Source organism: Miniopterus schreibersii (genome assembly GCF_964146895.1).
Source record: "Miniopterus schreibersii genome assembly, chromosome: 1".
Lineage (NCBI taxonomy): Eukaryota > Metazoa > Chordata > Mammalia > Chiroptera > Miniopteridae > Miniopterus > Miniopterus schreibersii.
The window spans coordinates 186,869,630-186,891,571 of record NC_138101.1 but is presented as its reverse complement, the minus strand read 5'-3'; the positions used below and the strand labels follow the sequence as shown (position 1 = coordinate 186,891,571).

At 47.3% G+C, this 21,942-nt stretch overlaps 1 protein-coding gene across 4 annotated transcripts in view; it reads left to right on the top strand.

Moving 5' to 3' along the window:
• Positions 1 to 17,763, top strand: part of STON2 (stonin 2) — a 112,911-nt gene extending 95,148 nt beyond the window's left edge. For all 4 annotated transcript variants that reach the window (XM_081141297.1, XM_081141298.1, XM_081141299.1 and 1 more), the window contains 3 exons: positions 921 to 2,759; positions 8,419 to 8,621; positions 10,303 to 17,763. In XM_081141297.1, the coding sequence (XP_080997423.1) occupies positions 921 to 2,759; positions 8,419 to 8,621; positions 10,303 to 10,386 (2,126 nt within the window). In that variant the 3' untranslated portion in view covers positions 10,387 to 17,763. The remainder of the gene's footprint in view (positions 1 to 920; positions 2,760 to 8,418; positions 8,622 to 10,302) is intronic.
• The last annotated feature ends 4,179 nt before the right edge of the window (positions 17,764 to 21,942 follow it).

The window sequence follows — 21,942 nt, the reverse complement described above, 5'->3', positions numbered from 1 at the left end:
ATTATTTCATTGTGTGCCGCAATTTCCTAACATTCACCCAAAACGTGGGTCCCAGTTTGGGTTTGTTTCCGTAAGGCATTGTTTATGAACATTGGTAAGGCCCTTCAGACAAGTTGTCAAACCACTTTCAGAGAGTTTGTAGCATCTTACAGTCTCCTTAAAGGTCTGTTTACTGCTCCTGTCATGGCCCCCTCACCCTCATGCAGTACTAAAATCTTTAAATCTTCACTGGTTTTTTAACTTGTGTTTTTCTTATTACTAGTGATGTTGAACATTTTTTACACGCTTATTAGACATTTTTAGTGTCTCTTTCCTGAGTTATCTGGATATGTCCTTTACCTGTATTTCTATTGGACATTTTGTGCTTCTCTTACTTACTTGTGTGAACTTTTTCATATTTAAGGATATTAACATTTTTGTCTTTAATATTTATTGATCCCATTTGGGCAAAAAATCCCTCCAATTATATTATTTGCAGTCATATTATCACGTAGAGCAGATAACTTGAGATCAGCTTCATATCATTTTATGCGGGAGGTGGTTTTCAATGTTCAAAAATTAAGAATACAAAAAAGAAAAATTAAGAATACACACTTTAGAGCAAAGAAAACATCTGTTCTGTAAATTTATGTACTGCAAAGGGGAGAAGGTATAAGAATCCAGTTGCAAGGGACCTCGGTCCTGCCGGGGCTTCTGTCCGCAGACTCACTTGTGTCCCCGCTGTGTTGGATGCACCCCTCTGAGCGCTTATTACAAAGTTCTGAGATCTGCGCGCAGACCAAGCCTGAGACAGGTGATGCGCTGCTTTGGAATCCACTGGGTTCCAGATGCAAGTCTAGCCATCCCTCATTCCCACGCCTCCGCTCCCTGCCTCCGGGCGCCCTGATAGCAGCCCTCACGTGTTCTCCTTTCCATTTTAGACAATTCCTCCTCACTCCTGGACGACGAAGGGGTAGACATGGCGGCCGTCGGCCAGCAGGCCAGCAGGCCCGTCGTGAATGGCCACCCAGCCACTCCAGTGACCTCTGCTCGTTTCCCCAGCTGGGTCACTTTTGATGACAATGAAGTCAGCTGCCCTTTGCCACCCATCCCCTCTCCTCTGAAGTCGAGCACGCCACCCGTTGCGCCCGTGACCCCCGACGTACCTTATAGCTCCACTGGCTCATTTAAGAAGAGGGAGCGTCCCAAGAGCACTTTGATGAACTTCTCCAAAGTCCAGAAGCTGGACGTTTCCTCCTTAAACCACCCGCCTTCCATAGCGGAGGCCCCGCCTTGGAGGGCCACCAACCCTTTCCTGAATGAGACGCTGCAGGATGTACAGCCGTCCCCGATCAACCCGTTCAGCGCCTTCTTTGAGGAGCAGGCCAGGCGCTCCCAGAACAACTCCACGTCCAGCGCCACAGGCCAAAGCCAAAGAGATTCCCTCATTGTCATCTACCAGGATGCCATCAGTTTTGACGACTCGAGCAAAACCCAGTCACACTCTGATGCTGTTGAGAAACTCAAAGGGCTGCAGATCGACGACCCTGACCACTTGGGCAGCGCGACCCTGCCCGACGATGACCCCCTAGCCTGGTGCGAACTGGATGGCCGCCCGCCCGGCTCAGCACCGTCCCAGCCCAGGGATGGGTGGCCAATGATGCTGAGGATCCCTGAGAAGAAGAACATCATGTCCTCCCGGCACTGGGGACCCATCTACATCAAACTGACAGACAGCGGTTACCTGCAGCTGTACTACGAGCAGGGCCTAGAGAAGCCCTTCCGCGAGCTCAAGCTGGAGATCTGCCACGAGATTTCCGAGCCCCGGCTCCAGAACTACGACGAGAATGGCAGGATCCACAGCTTGCGGATAGACCGTGTCACCTACAAGGAGAAGAAGAAATACCAGCCGAAGCCTGCTGTGGCCCATACGGCGGAGAGGGAGCAAGTGATCAAGCTGGGCACCACCAGCTACGACGACTTCCTGAGCTTCATCCGCGCCGTTCAGGACCGGCTGATGGAGCTGCCGGTGCTGTCCACGGACCTGAGCACCGTCGGCCTGAACTACCTGGAGGAGGAGATCACGGTGGATGTCAGGGATGAGTTCTCGGCCGTGGTGAGCAAAGGCGACAACCGGGTCCTCCAGCACCGCGTCCTGACACGGGTCCACGTCCTGAGTTTCCTGTCGGGGCTCGCGGAGTGCCGCCTGGGCCTCAACGACGTCCTGGTCAAGGGGAACGAAGTCGTCTCCCGGCAGGACATCGTGCCGACCACCACCACCAAGTGGATCCGGCTCCACGAGTGCCGCTTCCACGGGTGCGTGGACCAGGACGTGTTCAGCAGCTCCCGGGTGATCCTGTTCAACCCGTTGGACGCGTGCCGCTTCGAGCTGATGCGGTTCCGCACCGTGTTCGCCGAGAAGACCTTGCCTTTCACGCTCAGGACGGCGGCCAGCATCTCCGGGGCCGAGGTGGAGGTGCAGAGCTGGCTGAGGATGTCCCCCGGCTTCTCCTCCAACTGCGACCCTCTCACGCAGGTTCCCTGCGAGAACGTGATGGTTCGCTACCCCGTGCCCAGTGAGTGGGTGAAGAACTTCCGCAGGGAGAGCGTGCTGGGGGAGAAGTCCCTGAAAGCCAAAGTGAACCGGGGCGCCAGCTTCGGCTCCACCAGCGCGTCTGGCTCCGAGCCCGTCATGAGGGTGACCCTGGGCACTGCCAAGTACGAACACGCCTTCAGCTCCATCGTGTGGAGGATCAGCCGCCTGCCTGACAAAAACTCAGGTAGGTGGCGGTTTGTGGACCGTGGAAACCACCGCAGCTGCTGAGCAGCGGGACCAGGGCTCCACACCCCGTCTCCCGACGCAGTGCTGAGCTCTGACGTGGGACGGGGCGGGGGGTGGAGGGGCAGTGGGGCCAGGAAAGCAAAAAGATTTGAGCAAAGCGAGCGACAAACACGATGACCCATTTCCCTCCGTCCTCTCACCTCCTGAGTGGCCGCACGTCTTCCATAACGCTGTGCATTATTCTCAGCTGAGCTGCCAAGCAGCCTTCCAGGGAAGCTTATGAATTTCTGTTCCTTCCTGGCTCATTAAAATATTATCTGTGGTGCTGGAAGCCATCCATTTCCAGATCCTAGAAGGCTTCTGGGTTCTGAAGAGAGATCTTTTTTTTTTTTTCTTTCCCAATCCTCACCCAAGGATGTTTTTTATTGATTTTTTTTTTTTTTTAGAGGGGGCTGGGGGGAGAGACAGAAACAGCCATGTGAGAGAGAAACACCAGTCGGTTCCCACCCCAGCTGGGGATCAAACCCAAAACCTGGGCATGTGCTGAATCGAACCCTTGACCTTTTGGTGCACAGGATGGTGCTCCAACCAACCGGGCCACACTGGCCAGGGCTGAAGAGGTGTCTTCGTAAGTGTGCCCTGGTGGAGGCAAAGGGGTGGGGTTCTTACGGCTCGTCCTATACAGAATACAGGCGAGGAGTCTGTTTACAACCCCAGCCACGGGGGAAAGGCCTGTCAGTCATCACATCTGAGCTCAGGGGTGGGGTTTGGGGATAGAAAAGAGGAGAAATGGCCTCAGGTCAGAACTGAAGATGCAGCCAGGATAGGAGGGTCCAAAAGGGCTGAAATTCTATCAGACAAAAAGTTAAGGAAGGGATGTTGGATTTAAACAAAGAGTTGAAGCCTGCCAGCCCTCGCTGGCCCGCTCGCAGCTAGTGGGGCGGTTCTGTGCTTGCGTGAGCCCAGAAGGCAATGACTTCCCTCGCGGTTCCCGTGAGAGTTAGCGAAACAACAGAACTAGTGAGCATCCAGCCAGTTCTGACGGCCTTATTTGTTAGGATACGTCTGGTGACCCAGTGGCAGGCAGTAAGCCCCTGATCCTTTGCTCTTTTAAACCACTTCTTGCTTATAATCAGCTTTGCTCGTCTGTTAAGAAAAGTGGCTCTCCTAGCCCAGCAGGAAGAATGAGGTTTGGGAAGACTCTTGACTGGAACATTTTCTCCTGTGCAGATATTCTTGTTTCCATTCTCGCCGTTGAATCCTAACGGCGTGTTCAGCGTGACTCCCCGTCCTGTGTGGAGAGGCTGTCGGCCTGGTCCGCTCTCCAGGCGCCCGAGGCCGTGGGCCCAGCAGGGCCGCCTGTGCCCGACGCCGGGCGTAGCAGTGCAGACCCAGACCGGGAGACAGTTGGACCTCTGTGTCTGGGGCTGGGCTTGCCACCCTGTTTCTAAACTGACAGAATTTTAAAAACAGAGTCTTCCTCTCTGTGCTCCTAATTCATTTCCCCTGAAGGACCACTGTGTTCTCCTGGCGAGAGCTCTGTGGTTTCTACCTCAGCCACGGGGCCCCTCTGAATTGGCGGGGGGGGGGAGAGGGGGGGAGAAACCCTGGATTCTTTGGCCTTGGGAAGAAAACCAAGGTGACAGAGAGAAAATTACTGTTCAACTTGCTAGACACGTGACATGGGGAAAAAACAAGACTTCAGGTTTATGTTTATTGGGAGTTCTAGCTCTTGAGTGTACTGAGAAGCATGGATTCAGGTAACTTTATTTTGGAGCTACTGGCTTTTTCAAGGTGGAAGGGACCTTGAGGATAACTTCCTTCAACCTATTCTTTCTACTTAGGAAAAGATTAAGGCCGGGAGGTGACAAGACTCATCTGAAGTCACAAAGCCACATCAGGGGTCTTTTTTCAGTACCACAGCTGCCTCTTTGTAGATGACACCAAAGAGACCCAAACCTGAAATAAGTGCCACGTGGGGCCAGAGATGTGCAGTTCTCCCAGGCTGTGCACACATGCCTCACTCGTTTCAGACTTCTTTCTCTCAAATATTTAAAAGCATTACCTGGGGGATGTTTGGTTATAAGCAGCAAAGGCTGACTGAAGAAAGCTGATGGAAGGATGTGGGCAGCTCAGAATTGAAGGAAGGACAGCTTTTGATAGGAGGGACTATGATGCCTCCTCTGCAGCCACTGGGGCTAATCACAAGTCAGTTTCTGTCCTTGTGCCGCTTGGCTCGAGCCGAGGAGGTCGGTGCATTTTGACTGACGTGACCACCAAGATGACACACAGTGCAGGGGAAGATTATGTCCCAGAGGGCGGGGGGAGATTGGCACCAGAAGAAAGGAAAGTGGATGCAGGACAGGGGAAAACACTGGTCTTCAGCACACACTCTCCTAATGCTTCCCAGTGGGTGGTATTCAGTAGGCTCAAGGCCAAGTAAGTGCAGCTTATATATTGCATATGCATTTCCAGATGACTGAAACCTTATTTGTGAAAGATTTTTTTGAAATACTGGAAAGCATAAGGATATGTAGGAATATTTCTCACTTAAATTCCCCCCACCCACCCCAATTACTGCTTTTGCTGGCATGGTTATATAGATTTAGAAGTGACGACCCCCCCCCCCCCCCCAAAAGGGCCTCTTACAATACTTCTGGCCAATTCTGCATCAGTTCAGGAAATGGGCAGCACCCTTTTCTGGAGCCTTGGGGTGTGCAGGGTCTGAATTCCAGGGAGCAAGCGGGTTCCTACCGCTGCTGGTGCTTACTGTGCCCAGCCCCTGCCCTCCCCGTCGGGTGCCAAGAAACCAGAGACTGGATGATGACCTATGAGTCATTGTCCCCTATCTTGGGCTCTTCTGTCTTGGTCTTTAGACAGCTTTGGGAAGGTACTTTTTCTGGGTTATTTTTCATAATCCTCCCAGCTCCGTTCTCGGTGAAGGAGGCCTGAGTTGCCGCGTGCCTTCCCACCTGCAGTGGCCCTGCATCCCCAGTCCCCAGCAGGCAAGGCAGGCAGACCACGGGCAGCATGGGCCCGCAGGGCGGCCCCTCTGGCCCTGCGGGCACCCAGGCCTGCAGCCACCGCAGGTGCGTCCCATCCCAGCCATCAAAAGACTAACAAGCCGCCATTGGATTCCATCGAGGCTCCTGCCAGCAGGGCCCACCCAGCCCGGCCATGCGTGAGTGCAGCCCCCCCGCACTCTGCCAGGACCCCTCCCGCCCTGATCCCAAGAGGTTTTCTTAACCCTAGAAGGCACCAGGACAAAGCACCAGTCCTGCTGCGTCCCCCGATCCTCCGCCAGGGAACAGAATATTCTGCCCTGCACAGGTAGCTTCCTTTGCTGGAATTCCAGTTCTCATTAGGCCCGGTGAAGAGAAAAGAATTCCAGTATGGTTCCCCGTTGATGGGAAATGGAAATCTGAATCTTAATGTGCAGTTTTCTCAAACTCATCAAGGAAGATGACACAGTGCGTGGGCCCATTAGCTCATTACCGTAAATTAAACTCTACGAGCTCTCAAAACTGGCCTGCCCTCTGTCCACCCGCGCCCCTCTCCCGTCAGTTGGTGCTGGGCATCAAGACAGACTGCCGATTCCAGAGTCAGCTGTGCGCACACCTTGGTGGGGTGATAGGAGAGGGTCAGGTTTGTGGAAAGTAATGATTTCTCAGTGTTCCAAATGTGTAAATAAGGGTCATTAGATACAACTGTTCTTCAGGTTGCTATTGAATTAAATTCAGAAACTCTTCTTGGTATACTTTGTATACTTTGTAGTGATTTAAATCTATAGCCGTGCATTGAGAGAAGTTTAGGCATAATTTAGAGTTGGTCAGATATGAGTTTTATTCCCAGTATTACAACTTAATGGCTGTGACCTCAGGCAATTTATTTAAACCTCTCAGAGAAATCTCATTTTCCTCACCTATAAAATAGGGTTATTAATGCCTAACTCATTAAGAATGAAATTAGATAATGCTCTTAAGTGTTGAGCACAGTCTCTGGCCAGTAATAAATGCTCAATATATGATAGCTGTAAAATTGCATCTGTGGTACACAGTTTTTTTAAAAAATGGAATGGATTCCTTTTTAAATAATGTAATTTTTACTCTTACATGTATTGTAAATTCCTTTCCTAAAACCAGTGCAAAATTTTGCAATTAATTTCCTAAAGTTTTACTCTTCAGAAATAACCACTGAAACATCTCACACTTGTGAAACAGAGCAAAACAAATACTTCATTCTGTAATGTTTTCCTTGGAGAGAGGGTGTGTAGGGCCTCACTTACTGAGATTAAAAAGTCCTGCCCAGACCAATAAAGGAAATTGGAATTGTTTATTTGGGAAAACTCAGATAACTAAGGGCTGTTTCAGTTACATAATGAAATCAAAGCTGTGTAACATTGTTTATCCGTGGCCAGCTGCTATGTGGGAGTTCTTATAGCTGACTTCCCCTGCAGACCTTGTCACCCTGCAAACCTGGTCTTGAGGTTTGGGAACCAAGAAGTTATGACTCAGACAAAGTGGTTAAAACAATTTGGGGTCAGATGGTTGGGTTCAGGCCTCAGCTCTGTCAGTTTGTAGCAGAATGTAATGGTATGACCACCGGAGACTGTTACAAAGAGGCGGGGAGAGAATCTGTGGAACCGAAAGCATTCAGCACAGACCCTGGCACAGAGCACTCAGCAGTGGGTCGAGGTGGCCATCCGGGCGCAGTAAAACGAGCCACAGACTTACAGACTCGAAGAACAGGAAGGGGCTATGCCTGGCATTGTCCAGCGTGCCCTCCCCCCACCCCCCACTTCACAGATGAATTGAGGCCTGGAGAGAATGAAGGACTTTGGTGCAGGATCTCTGCTACTTAGCAGGAGAGCTGGAAGTCAGACCCAGGGATGCTGACTGTTAGTCTGTCTGCTCTCCCGTGTGTACTGTGCTTCCGGAATATAAATGTGCTTATAAAGACTCCGCCATTTACATATGCCATTCACCCACAAAAACATGCCCAAAACATTTTTTTCTAAATATGTCTTTATTGATTTCAGAGAGAGGAAGGGAGAGGGAGAGAGAGAGAAACATGAATGATGAGAGACAGTCATTGATCGGCTGCCTCCTGCATGCCCCCTGCTGGGGATCAAGCCCGAAACCCTGGCATGTGCCCTGACTAGGAATCGAACTGTGATCTCCTGGATCACATAGGCCGATGCTCAACCGCTGAGGCACCCCAGCTAGGCCAAAAATATTTTTTTAAAAAAAATGGAACGCTATTAAGAAAATTCAGTGTATCTTTCTAAGGAAATCAATGATTTTGCTCCAGGTGGCTGTCACTGATGTTTTATTGGGTGCTAAGCGCCGGCCCCTTTCATTCCTCTCTGCCAGTCTACAGCCCCTATTTCTTAGTGTTGTGCTGTGCTCGCATATCACCCTGACCTGAGCAGACAGGGTGACCTCTGTTTCCCTTGCCAGGATACCGGGCTACTGTAATCAGATAGTGTGGTATCGAAGGGTCCGAGGCACGTGCAGCGTGGCTCCTGCAGAGGGAGTCCCCTGCGCAGGGCTGGCCCCTCGGGAAGATTCCAGCTCTCCTTTGTTCCCGAGGGGGCTCTTCTCCCAGCGCCTCCCCGGAGAGCCTGATCTGTAGGTTCTTCTGTCTTTGTTTCATAGCTTCTGGTCACCCGCACTGCTTCTTCTGCCACCTTGAGCTCGGCTCTGACCGGGAAGTGCCTTCCAGATTTGCCAGCCACGTGGACGTGGAGTTCAGCATGCCCACAACTTCTGCCTCCAAAGCCGCTGTGCGGTCCATCTCTGTGGAGGACAAGACCGGCGTCAGGAAGTGGGTCAATTATTCCGCACACTACAGCTACCAGGTAGCCTGGCACGCCCCTGGCCCGTGTCCCCAAGTCCGTTTGCTCAGCCCCTCCCCCTCCCGCTCTCTCCTTGCAGCGGTGCCTGCCCTGGGTGCGAAGTGCGCTCCCACCGCCCGGGAGGCGGCTCGCCGCGAGTCTGCCCGTGTGAAGGAATAGCCTCTATTCCCGGGCAAGGGAAAGGTGGGGAAATGATGTCCCTCGGTCGCCATACACAACATAAAGGAGAGAATGGGGTAACGGGATTGTTACCACTCATTCATAATGTAACTTATGTCGCAGGGCAGTGAGTTTGGAACTGGGAGTGTCAGGAAAGTGCTGACCCAAAGCGTGCATCTCAGCTGCAGGAGCCGGTGACGCGTCTGAGTAAAGTCAGGACCTATTTGACCTGGTCACTGGGCTGTTACGGGGCAGAACTCAAAAGCCACACCGGCTTCTGGAGCCGTGACGGGGCCGGGCTGTGCAGGGGGAAACCAAGCGGGGGTGTTCTGACACGAGTCTGATTCTACCCCGAGGAGCCAGCGATCCCGTAGCAGCGCATTAATGCCAAAGGTGGGAAATGGGGTTGCTGGAGGACAGTTTTGCAAAGTGGCTTAATAATTCTCTATTCATAATAATATCCTTAGAGTGTATGGCGATTTAGTGTGTTTTAATTGCTCCCTTAGTTGTGTGGTCTGCGAAAAAGAACAAAAGCCCCATCTTGTGGCCAGAGAACAAACAGCGCTTTCCTGAGACGACCCTCGTTCAGTGATTTTCAACCTGGTTTTGTCTCGTGGCACACGTAAACTAATTACTAAAATCCTGCGGCACACCAGGAAACACATTTTTTGCTGCTCTGACAAAAGTCAGTGTTTTTTGTGTGGCTGTTGTCTTTTTAAATTTTATTTGACAATCTAAGGGAAAAGAGGCCAGTGCCCTGATGAGATAGTCAGGTGTTGCATGTTGTAAACGTTCTTGCAGCTCACCCATGGAAACGTCGCTGCTCTAGTCAACGGCTCTGTCTTGAATTTCCCCCCTCGTCATAAATATCCACATTGGTGTGGAGGGGAGCAGGTTTAACTACGAAACTCCCCAGCTTGAAGGATTCCCTGCCTGACTTACCAAGGCTCCAGCTAAAGTGTGTCACTTTCAAGGCAAGATTAAGTTCCGATTCCTTGATAGTTACAGCCACAGTGTTCTGCAGACGATATGGGTAGGACTGTAAGCACGTTTATCAGCTTGGAAACTTCTTTTTTAAAGAGATAAAATGAGAGTGTAAACAGCCAGTTGCAAAGGCATTCATTCATCTGTAAACCGTTGTGGTTGCCTGCTGCATGCCTACATTACTGGGGTACAGCAGTGAATGGGGCCTGCCCTGCGGAGCCCGTGGTGTGATGTGCCAGGTACAGTGGGAGCATGCACAGGGGAGCGCCTCGCTCCCTAGAGTCAAGAATAGCTTCACGGAAGAGATGGCCTTTGAGCAACTGTGCGAGGCAGAGAATAAGAATTTTCCAGGTGCCCCGTGGGGGAGAGGGAACTCCAGACCACAGGGCCAGGGGCTCGGGCGTGGCTGAAACCCAAAGCGTGACAAAATTACCAGGAATCCCAAAGAACCTAATTCTAGGAAGATATTCTGTTTTGGTTGATTTATTTCTTGGGATGTTTTCCTCTTCTGATATTTCTCCCCAACTTCTATTCTTGGCAGGTGGAGATTGAGCAGAAGAAGAGTTTGAAGCCTGACTTTGAAGGAGATGAAGTAGAAAACCCCAAGGAGTGTGGGGTGCAGTGATGAAGCCCTGCGGAGGGGGCCCTGACCCGAGTCCCCATAGGATATCTTCCTGAATAGCTCAAGTTCAAGTCAGTACCTGCCGTGGCTACTCCCTGTGGGCAAAGGTGGATTGGACCCCCCTGTCTGTAGTTGCCTATGTCTGAACGGGAAACCCTGAGGTGGTGGCTTCGGAGGGGCTCTGGCACTGCCCGAAGCACCTGGGCCGCCTGACTTTCGGAGCTTGTCGATGGGGCCTCCTCCAGGCTCCGCTTGTCTCCCAGCACCTGGGTGCGGTCTGTCGTGACTGGGAGAGTCGGGGAAGAACCTCCCCATGGGTGTCGGCATGATTTCCTTCCGATGTTCTTCTGTCATTTACCTGCATTTCTGGAAAACACAGCATTGAGAAGTTAGTTCATTGAGGACCCATCTCTGACAGTCCCCCTAGAAAAGGTACAAAACAGATTTCCTCGTTAGGTTTCTCAGTCCTTTTGTAGGTGTCTCCTTTCTTTAAATATGAACACTATGCAACAGAGGTTTTCGAGACGTTTCCCGCCTGGTTCTAGACTGTTTTGATGGAAACGCTTTTTCCATCTCTCTAAGGTTTCAGTCACAGGGTTCACCTCCCTGAGTCACCATAGACAATGGGAAGAAAGGCACAGTCAGATACTTCTTTATTCTGTGACTAGCCCCACGTTCTGCAGAGGGTGGCTGTTGAAGGGAAAGCAAAATTGAGTTTATTTTTCTTCATTCTGGGGAAAAGGGACATTCATTGTAAAGTTATATTCAATTCAGGAGACAGCTTCAAGCTCTGTGAATTCCCAAATTCACACTGAAAAATGCAGGCTATTCCTGATTCCTGAAACAAATGGATCTATATATGATACCTCAGGCACTTGTAGGGGCACTTGGGAGCTCTTTTTATACCTCGTAGCCAATACATAGCGCATGTCTCTGTAACTCAGACTTTTCAGGAAATGTATGCTGAAAAAATCGTTTAAAAGCTGTTTCAAAACTAAGCTTGTATGAGCTTTTCCCAGAAATTCAGAGTTTGATAATCACAGTATTGTAATAGATCTAACAGGCAGAGACTCTAAGGTAGAGATGGCGGGAGAACCATATTTTTTTAACATGGGGATAATTATTAAATCCTGATTAGAAGAATCTGGGACACTCAATCTTCTTTCCCTCCATCCATTCCCTGCTCACATTCTGTACCTCTGCTTCTTATTTGTACATTGGAGTTTTCTTACCACATAAGAAACTACATCAGTCATCCCAAAGGGGATACCTGCTCGACAATTGAAAGGCAGCTTCCGTCTGCCTTTCTGCATCTCCACGAAGAACAGAATAGGGGGACAGAGAGCATGCTTATCAGATTTGCAGATGACACAGACATAGGCATACGTCCAGTCTCCTGACTGGTGGATTCAGGATTGATTTACTCAGTGAGTACTCATTGAATTCTAACTATGTACTGACACTAGCTATAGAAACTATTATACTTTTTTGAAATACCTGAGCATAAGACTGAAACTAAAAAGATGAAATTGAATAGGCATTAATGGGAAGCTATATTTTGAGTTTTCTTAAATGCAGCCCTCTAAGTATATAGCATGGTGTGTGTGTGTGTGTGTGTGTGTGTGTGTGTGTGTGTGTGTGTGTGTGTGTTGATGGGAAGGGTGTTGGAAAGTCCTAGTTTCACAGCAGTTCATGTAGAAATGTTTTCTATGGAAATAGGAGCTCAGTTGTGAATCAGGAGTATATCGCAGCTATTCACAAAGCTATGCCATTCACCCTGTGGTAACAGGTGTCCAGGGAGCCCTGCATGCTGCACTCACTGGTAGGTCCACATCTGGATGGACGGTTGGGTTCAATTCTAGGTACCATATTTTAAGAGACACATTAATAAATGGATTGCGTCCAGAGGCAGGTGGTCAGGGCTGGGAAGGGTCTGATTATAGAAGGAACAGGGGGATAGGTCCCCCGAAGAGCAGAAGGCTGGAAAGGGAGTGAAGAAAAGGAGGAAATTACATAGTAGCTGCATTGAAATTTCTGTTGAGCTATAAAAAGAGAGTGGACTTAGTCTTACTTTATGTAGCTTCAAAGGGCAAACATAGGAACAAAGGGGAACTTTATACATGGCAGATATTTGCTTCAATGTAAGTAGAGTTTTCTAATAAGAGTTGTTTTAAATAGTAACGGACTCGGGTAGTAAAATTTCCTGTTCCTGCAAAGGCCCAAACAAAGGTTAAAATAACGGTCTATCCCAGATTCTCTGAAAGGGACTCTTCCGTTGGGTTTGAGCTGGAAGACTACCAAGATCCCTTCTGTGTATAGGCTTAGTCTCAGTAGTCTTAGTCTCTCTAACTCTAGTTGTTGTTTTTCTTTGGTGAGTGGTTTTTCATGCTCTGAAATATGGTGGGGTCCCCCAGAGAGCGTTGTCAAGCGAGGGCTCCTAGCATTTCCCTTCCCCTCTTCGTACGAAAGGCACATGAGACTCCCCAGGGAAACATCCAGATGAGTTGAAGAGCTGGCAAAGTGAAGGTCATTCTGGCACCTTCCCTGCCCAAGGCGAGCATCCACACACCCTCTCAGGTCTCTGCCTCCCCTCTTAGCATCGCGTGTGTATCGCCTGCTGGGCCTTTGTCCCCACTTTGTTATTTCTCATTGCCGCCTCCGTGCTTTCACCTGGGCACCAAGGGCTGGGAAAGTCCCTTCCGCGCTGTCACAATGTTACAGGACAGTAAGCAGCGAGGAAATCCCAGGGCAGGAGGACTATGGAAACTGAGGCAGGAAAGTTCAAGCAGGGCCAGACTGTGGGCAATTTGCAGCTCGCCTGCAAATAACAAGCCATTGTCCTCCCCAGCCAAGGACACTTGAGAGCAAATGGTTAAAAGCCTCCCGCGGGAGAGAATGCAGGGACGGAGGGGGAAGGGGGAAGGGAAAACTCCCTAAACAGAGAGGCCGGCAGTCTCAAGGTTTGGCAAGATAAACTTGCCAGGTGCTTCTCATGAGTTCTGGGAAGGCCACAACAGAGTAAGAAAGGGACCTTGAGAATTAATCTGTACCAAAATATTCGGCGGAGGAATTCTGAGCCCTATAGACAGGAGGTATATAACGCCTCGGACCCCCACCCAGCTCCCTCTTCAGATTAGGGAGAGCCCGTCTGTGCTTCATAAGCCAGATGATTAGATTTGCTTGCCACTTCGATAAATGCACAGGCTTTAATTGCTTTAATAAGTTGGCTTCATCACAATGCAGTCATCTGGAGTTTTCTCATTTAAATCCATTTATATGAGAAGACAGGAATCGAGGTTGGGGACAGCTCTCTCCCTCTGACTCAGGCGGGCTCTCCAGTAACACCTCTTTGGGGTCTGTGAGAGGCGCCTCTAACAGTTAGAGTCAGCAAGCAAATTATTATTAATTTTTTAAAACCTACCACCTTGATTTCATCAAATTTGTTTTCCGTGTACTGTTTGGGGGAAACTGATGATGGGTAGCATTTAGAGGGTTGGGGAGTATAATATTGTACATTTCCAGACCAAGTGTTTTGTTAATCGCCTACACAGAAAACACAGTTGGGCAAATTACCTTTTTGATATGCCGGTTCTAAATTTGTCATCTGGACCTGGATTTTGTGGGTGTGGTCCCAAATAATTCTGTCTATGTTATCAATAATGTAAGAATATTAAAAGTGAATTCATTTTACCAATACATAGTGTTACTGTTAGACATAAATTAGATGCTACACACCAAGAGCTGTGCTTTCTTTGGAGTCTAGTGTGTTGCTTTGTGATCTTATAGTAAGAGGGTAGAAATGTACTCATGATATGTCAGACAAGAGAATGTGAGGTATTTCATGGGGGGCATTAATCCCTTCACCACTCTTATAAATACAGTACTAGCTACTCCTTATCAACATTTTGCCTTTCACTTATGTTATCTGGACAGTTATAATTTTTATCCCCCCCCCCCCCCGCCCCACCTTCCAGCATTATTGGCAGGCTCAAAGCCCTTGAGAACATTTTTTTTTATGTAAAATATTTCTTATTTGAAATGAGAGTAATTTCTACTCATATCCAGTGAGTGGGTGAAGGCAGGGGTTTATTTCCCTAGAAATTTACATTCCCAAGGAATGTATCTTAATCTTTGTTTCCAGTACTTAGCACAAAGCTCAAAATATAATAGTTTCAGCCACCTCAAATCCTTGCCGATGAGACAAACATATATTAATGGAAAAAAGGGAAGTTATTAGGTATTCAAAACGTGTTTGCTGGATGAACACTGACCCCAAGACTCTACTTAACTCTTATCAAATACTTACATGAAAGTAAGCCAGCATGCTTTATTTCCCGGGGGACTGAATAATTTTCCTTCCCTTCTTTTCCTGCCTCTACTGTCAGCTAATGAACATTGTCAGCACTTAAGCACTTAATGTGCAGCTGAATTTAAACTACAATGTACCTTAATCATATTGAAAAAACATTGTTGTGCTCAAAGATATAGCCCATGGTCAAGACTACTGATTCAGCTTTGTTCCCGTGAGTCAGACAGATCTGTGAGCCTGAGCCTCGCCCATTCGAATGGTCAGTGGGAGAAGAAGACATCTGATAGATGACACAGCCAGCCGTGGGGTGCTAGGTGTTTCCCCAGCAGTAGCCACTGGCCAAGGTTACTGTGTATTTGTTTTGTCACCGTAGTAAGGTGGAGGTCTGAGATAGTAAGGCCGAAACCTGTGAAATGAGATCATGATTTCAGAGCTGCTTTACGTCTCATCCTAAGTTTAGTGGCAGGAAAGCAGAGAATGATCTGAAATGTTTTCTTACAGCCTTGGGAATATTAAACTGATCTGAGTCGGAAGCACTGCCATCCAGCCTACTCTTAGAAATTCTCTCTGTTGGGAATGGTAGCTTTAGCTCTTCTACAAAGGATGGTGGTAAGTTAATTCTAGCACCATCCGAGGGTTTAGGACATGTGAAGAGTGCAATTTAACAGGAACTTGAAGGGAAACTGACCCCAAAAAAAGTAAATCCACATCAACTGTCCTCTAGGAAACAAATCATCTCTAACAGTTCACTCCCAAGGCCCATCCAAACCATGGCAGCGCTTTATATAAATCAGGCACGGCATTTTCCCTGAGCTCGAAAGACGTTTTCTAAACATCAGCAAGAACTAAGTGCCAAGTCCCTACATATCACCATTCCTTCATTTCTTCATTATGCTCTTTGGAAATGAAACTTGTTTTGGATATCCTGACTCATATTTATATGTTTAAGGAATTAAAAGTGAATGAGATGTATAAGGCAGACATAAACATAGAAAATAGCTGTGTGTGTCAGTAATCTTTTCCCATGTATTAGCTCAAGCAGGAATGCAGAATTTTTGCATTTCTTCTGGTGTGCCTTAGCAAATCCGATTGAGAGTCTAGTCCTTGGTTTTTGTTTTGAGAATTGGAGAAAAAAAAATCTCTCTGAATTTCCAATTCCTGGCCTGTAAAGAAACTATCCATAGTAATAAGTTTGGTAGGGCCTGGAGAGAGGCAGATAACAATCGCATGTAATGAAAAGCTATAAAAGAGCAGACTCCAAAAAGCAGACTTGCAATATGAAAAGATACTGCTATTGAACATGAGTGGGAATAGAGGGATGAGAAATACGGCGCTGGCCCTCAAACCTCAAAATACCTGAACTGGAGGCTGGCCCTTAAAAGTAAGGGGCTCTAGGAAAATTAACGGGCTGCATAGCAGGGATGAACAGTAGAATTAATTCAGTTCAACGAGTATTTATCACGTGTGTACCCTGGCTGAGGTGCTGAGCCAGCTTAGCCCCCCTAAAGGGAGCTACGGCCAGACACTAGGACACTGAGGATTTTGGTGTAAACTCATTGGCGGGATTAAAATTGGAGTTTCTGTGAATCTTAAAGGACATAGTCGTGGAGACAATCACCATGTTCAGTGACTTGCGATTTTCCCAATTGGACTTCAGTAACCTCAGCTAAGAAAGTGAGGATGCTGGACTCGTTCCCTCAGGTCCTTTCCAGTTTTACGGATTATTTTACAAAATACCCTTCGGTGCCATTGTCAGTGATACTTCATGTCAACAGGACTCTTCATATAGTCTTAAGAACCAAGAAATTTAAAATTTGAAGATTGGGAAAATCAGCTGGCCCATCTTTTTCCTTTTCATGTCTCAACTCTCTACCATCTGCTCAGACATCTGCCCAGAAACCCTGCAATCCTCTGTTTTGTAGTGGCCTTTAAAAAAACAGATAAATATGGGAGAGCCAAAGGATGGTGAAGGTCGATTGGGATGCTGCTCTGAACTGGAATCGCCCCGCACAGCAGGGGGTGAGTTTGCAGAGCAGAGAGATCTCCAAAGCAGATGTTGGATTTGGGCACTACTTAGAGTCGAGGAGGTCTGCCCCTCCAAGGTACTGAGGCACGTTAGGACAGTCAAGGATTCACATAGGTGTGTCCTCTTATAGAAAAGATGCAGACATCGAGGGAGTAAGCGTGCTGGGACTGTCGTCACACAGTTGTGGCGAAATGAGATGAAAGGGCCAGTCCTCCCTGTCCACACTGTCTCTTAGTAACATAAAAATGTAGTTGTAAAATTTTTCAAACATGTACAAACTACAAAATAGCATCTCTTCTGTGGTATGTGTTAGTATGATTTTAGTTTCTTGTACTTAGCGTTGGTCAAATGTAATGGTTCCATTCGAACTGGACAGAGCAAGAAATTGCAGCCCCCTCTTCCTCTGATCAAACTGTCGGTGCTAGTTGGGGACACCATCTAGCCACACTGTGACCAGTACCACGTGCTTCAGGATCGGCGACCCCACCTGGATCTGGGGAAACTTGTGCAGATTCTGACAGCAACCTGTTGGATCAAAGTGTTCAAGGGTTTTAAGGCATGTGGGTGACGGAAGACTGTGAACTCCTCTGACCCTAAGCCGGCTTTCATTCAACCTTTGTGTCCAGCTGCCAAGAGAGCCTGGAGAAAATTTCACTATGTTCCAGAAATTAAACAGACGGTGTGTTAGCCAGGGAGTGGTAAGAGAGCATCCTCCTCACCCTGCATTTTTGTAATGTCCATAGTGAATTTCAGTGTGTCAAGATGGATGGACCCAAGATCCATTGAATGACTCAGCTGATCCAAGGCTTGTATTTTCCTTCATTCATCATCCATCCTTACTTGATGAAACTTTTTGTACTATCGTGATTGATTTTATGTAAAACTGGTTTACTTTAAAAAAAAAAAAAATGTGCCTATGTAATAAAGTCTACACACTGGCTAACTCTGTAGAGGTAAGATTTTGTTTTTAATTATTCTGCTGATTATCATCTGTAAAACCTTTATTTGAACTATGAAAATGAGCTGTTAATAAAAAATTTTAAGCAACATCTTTCACTGTACAAGATTTAATGAGGTTAGGCGTAATGAAAAATGTTTATTTAAAAAAAGGACTGTACCCAATTAATATGATTAGTGACCATAAGCTGACAAATTTACAAGTGACCTGTTTAATGTTCCTAGTTAAGTTCATCACATATGTAATTTAGTCCGTTCAAGGTATATTTATTACATTCCTATTTCATGCCCAATTCTCTGCATGACTCCTTGCCATGGAGAGAACTCTCTCCTGAACAGAACATACAATTTTATAGTCTGGTCAGTATGAAATCAACTGATATCAGTGACTGATAGCAGGTGCACAAAAAGGGTGATAGCCAGATAAGAGCATAACATTTTATACGTTGGGGATTCTGCAGAATAGTCTACTCTTTCTCACTACTCTTCCATCCCTATCTGCCCAAAGTCCTCTTGAACAGTTTTGACACCTAATTGCCTAGGTCCCGCATTGTCCCAAGGCTTTAGCCCTCTCAGGTCCTCCTTCCCTTTGGTAGCCAAGTGGAACAACTTAAGTAACTGTGGGGAGCCAAGCTTGCTCCCTAATGTTCCTCAGGATCTGGGGGAGGGCAGTTGAGAATGATAAGAGGTGAAAATGAGAATTTAAATGTCCTCAGTGTCTCTAAATGCCTCCAGCTTCTCCTTGATTACCTCCCACTAACTCTGCTCTATTTCTCCATGCGGGGCAGCTTTAGGTATCCCTAAATCAGAATAATATCAGTTTATGTCGTGCTTCGACTTTGGGCAACCACTTATTCTAAGTATTTTAGATGCATTATATTATTTAATGAAGGCAGCCCCCTCTCACTTTTCTACAAGGCACTAATAATTCAAGGCTGGTGGTACAACTGATGTTTACTGAGGGTCAGCAATCGGGGAGTATTTACAGCCCCAAACAGGAAAGAATCTAAAACTGAATATCAGACATCCTTGCTCCTAAAGTTCATTCCCCATCCTCCACGGAGGGAACCTTCATGAAGCACCTTTCTCCCTTGGCTCTACCCTGAGTAATGGAGCCAAGTCCTTAGGTCCCCAAAGTACTATCTGTCTGACTGCCAAGAGGAAACTGAAAGCTTTTCTCAAAATCCCATGTTAAGTGGGGATTAAGTTCTAAAGTCAACACTCTTGAAAATCACTTAAATTGCCCATAAAATAAAGTAGACTAAGGCATAAGTCTTCTTTAATAGAAGTTTCCCTGTGACCCTACATGAATTTTTCAATTTCTTCGCTGAGGATACCGACAGTCATCACCGCCCAGAATCCCAGCCACCTGAGTAATGGGTTCCAGCTCGTGGCCATATGCGCCCCACGATTCTCCCGAGCTCTCCCTGCGTGAACTGACTGTTCCAGGCGTGACCGTATCCTTCATCTGCCTCGCGGACCCACCGAGTGCGAGGGCAGATTAAATAACTTGAATGGAAGCGTGATGAGTCTTCACTTCACACGATTATGCAAAGCGAATTTTAGTTCCACTCCATTGCATCCTGTCGTGGGCCCTCACCCCATCTTTCCAAACCAAAAAGAAGTCTGTCTTAGATCGTCAAGAAGAACTTGCATAAACTCACAGTTTTTCTTTAGAGGCCTCAAAAGTTACAGATAATACCTTCAGGTGGAGCTGATGTCAACATGCCTCTGCTTCACTTTCCCAACAGTCTGGTCAGCAGAAGGGAACAGGATGAAGTCTAGTCTGCACCGGTCAAGAGCAAACCCCGGGGCTTAGGACATTTTGTCTCTTCTCTCACCTCCATCTCCGTCTTCCTTGCCTCCCTTCTCGTCTTTCCACTAACAGGCATGAGGTCCTGAGAGCCTTGACTGATCTGGTGGCAGCGGCCGAGAAAGGGACGTGTCTCAGAGACTGAACAGTTTCCAATTATTTCTTCCCATGTCGGACTCTAGAACAAACCGCCATTGCATATCTCATCTGCTGCCTTTAGCACTTGTGAGATGCCCTTCAGTGTTCTATATTTATTAGGCTTGTCCTCATAAAAAGCAAGAGGTGACTAAGAGAACTGGCTTTCTCAGGATGTGGCAAAAGTGCACCCAAAGCAATAGGAGTCAGCAAGCATAAATCGTGCAATTGAACGTGACCAAAATTCAATCTGTATTTTAGTGACATGTTCTTGTAATCCCTTGACTGCAGTTTCCCCGTCTCCCTCTGAGCCTCTGTAGCCTGGAAAATCTTCTCTCTACTTTTCTTCCGACTCAGAGGTTATCACTGCCAGAAATGCTTCAAGAACATTTCATTCTGACTCACCAGACTGTACAAAATCTACCCTCTTTTACTGTCTTAATACACATTTAATAAAGGAGTGGCAATTGCAATGAAAAAGAAAGGCTCAGTGCAAAGGGGGAAGACACAGGCTCTCAGCAACCAGACTAAATGGTGGGACTAAGGAGAGAGGGTCAACAATTTAGAAATCCCGAACCCGGTGGTGTTTATCCTGCAGGCCTGCATGTGGGCTCTCAGGAACCCAACGGTTAAAAAAAATTTTTTTGCTATTTGTTTTGCTACAAAAATACCAAATAACAAGCTTATAATGCCAATGTATACTCCTGAGATTTTTAAATTATGAATTTAAAGAGTACTCAAGACATCAGGTTCAGGCTCAGTTGGGGAAAAGCTAACAAGAAAGTTGATGTGATTTGTCAAGAAAAACATATGCAGGAAATAAAACTGCATAACTAAAGAAAAAGAGCAGAACATAATGACAGTCCACACGCGTGAACACTCACTTCCAAGTGAATGAATAGACCTGGTTTCCACTCAACGTCTGTGACCCCTTCTCACAAAAGTTGCGGGGATGGGATTCCTACTCGCAGGGAGGCAATGCTGCTGTTGGGGGACTGTTTCCTTTGGCAAGGCGTGATCATGTGGGGGCTGGAACTTTGAAGCCAGTGAGCTCCTTATCTCTCAAGCCCAGAACTAAGTTCTTCGTGCTCCGAGACTTCTCTTTATAAACCATTTCATGCTTCAATAATGGCAAAGCCAATTCGCCTTCCCAACCCTGTCCCTTCTCCGGAATCCCACCTCAGGGGAGAGAGACCCAAGTCCAGCGGGGACTGATGTACCCCACATCCTCCAGGTCCTGGCGGTACTATTTTCAAGTCCTTGTTTCTGATTACAAGTGTTTTGAATGTGCCCTGGGAGACGTGGAGACAGTTCCTCCAAAAGTTGGCCTGTTTGAACAATAAACATCATCAGCATAGCAATTTTTTGACCCTGTTACCTGGTCTCTCCTCTTAACACTTTTTATTTTTACTAACTAAACCTAAGAAACTAAATACATATTTCCTACTACACAGCCTCTTACCAGGTACATTTCACGCGCTTAACATTTAACCTATAAATTCCTTTGCCAGCTCAGTGTGCTTCCCTCTGCGTTACCCAACAGTAACACCAATGGCTAGCACTTTGCTATGTGGTTCAAATGTGTTTCTTCATTTAATACAACAACTCTATAAAGTAGATATTGGAGGGTCTAAAAAGAAATTTAATACTTTTCCTCCCGCCTAAGTTTTCCTAGCTAGGCTAGTAATCAAATTAGCAGAGACAGAGTGACAGGAGGAAATCAAGTTTTTAATACATGCCCACGGGGAAATCACATAAGCATGAAATTCCAAAGACAGCGAGGCAACATTGGGTGCCTAAGACGTTTTTTGCACAAAGGAGGGGGCAGGCTGAACAGGGTGTTGGATTTCGGAGTGAGAGTGGGCGATTTTCCAGTAGCTGAAGAGTGGAACACGCAGGACAAGGGAGTTCTCGCTAGACGCTCAGAAGCAATGGGGTGCAGCGGGTGTGTGGCCCCCGCCCGAAACCCTCTCACATTCCATTCCTCATGCAAGTTAGGCTAAGGCAGACATCCTAAGGTTTCCTTCCTGAAGCAGGTTTTTCTGTCTGAATTTCTTGGGCAGGGAAGGCAGGAGGGTCAAAGATTCTGAGTCTTATTTCTTAATAAACAGCTTAAAGTCAGTATCCCCAAAGTGAACTTCGGGGTGGCAAAACTTTGGTCCTCTTCCTTACTGTCCTCACTTTACAGGTAAGAAAGCAGAGCACAAAGAGGCCATTTAAACTGTCCAAGATTCATAAAGCTCATAGGTGGTGGAACATGTCTAACTCCAGAGTCCAAGATCTTAGCTATGCTGTTCTACTCTGCCACCTACAGGAAGG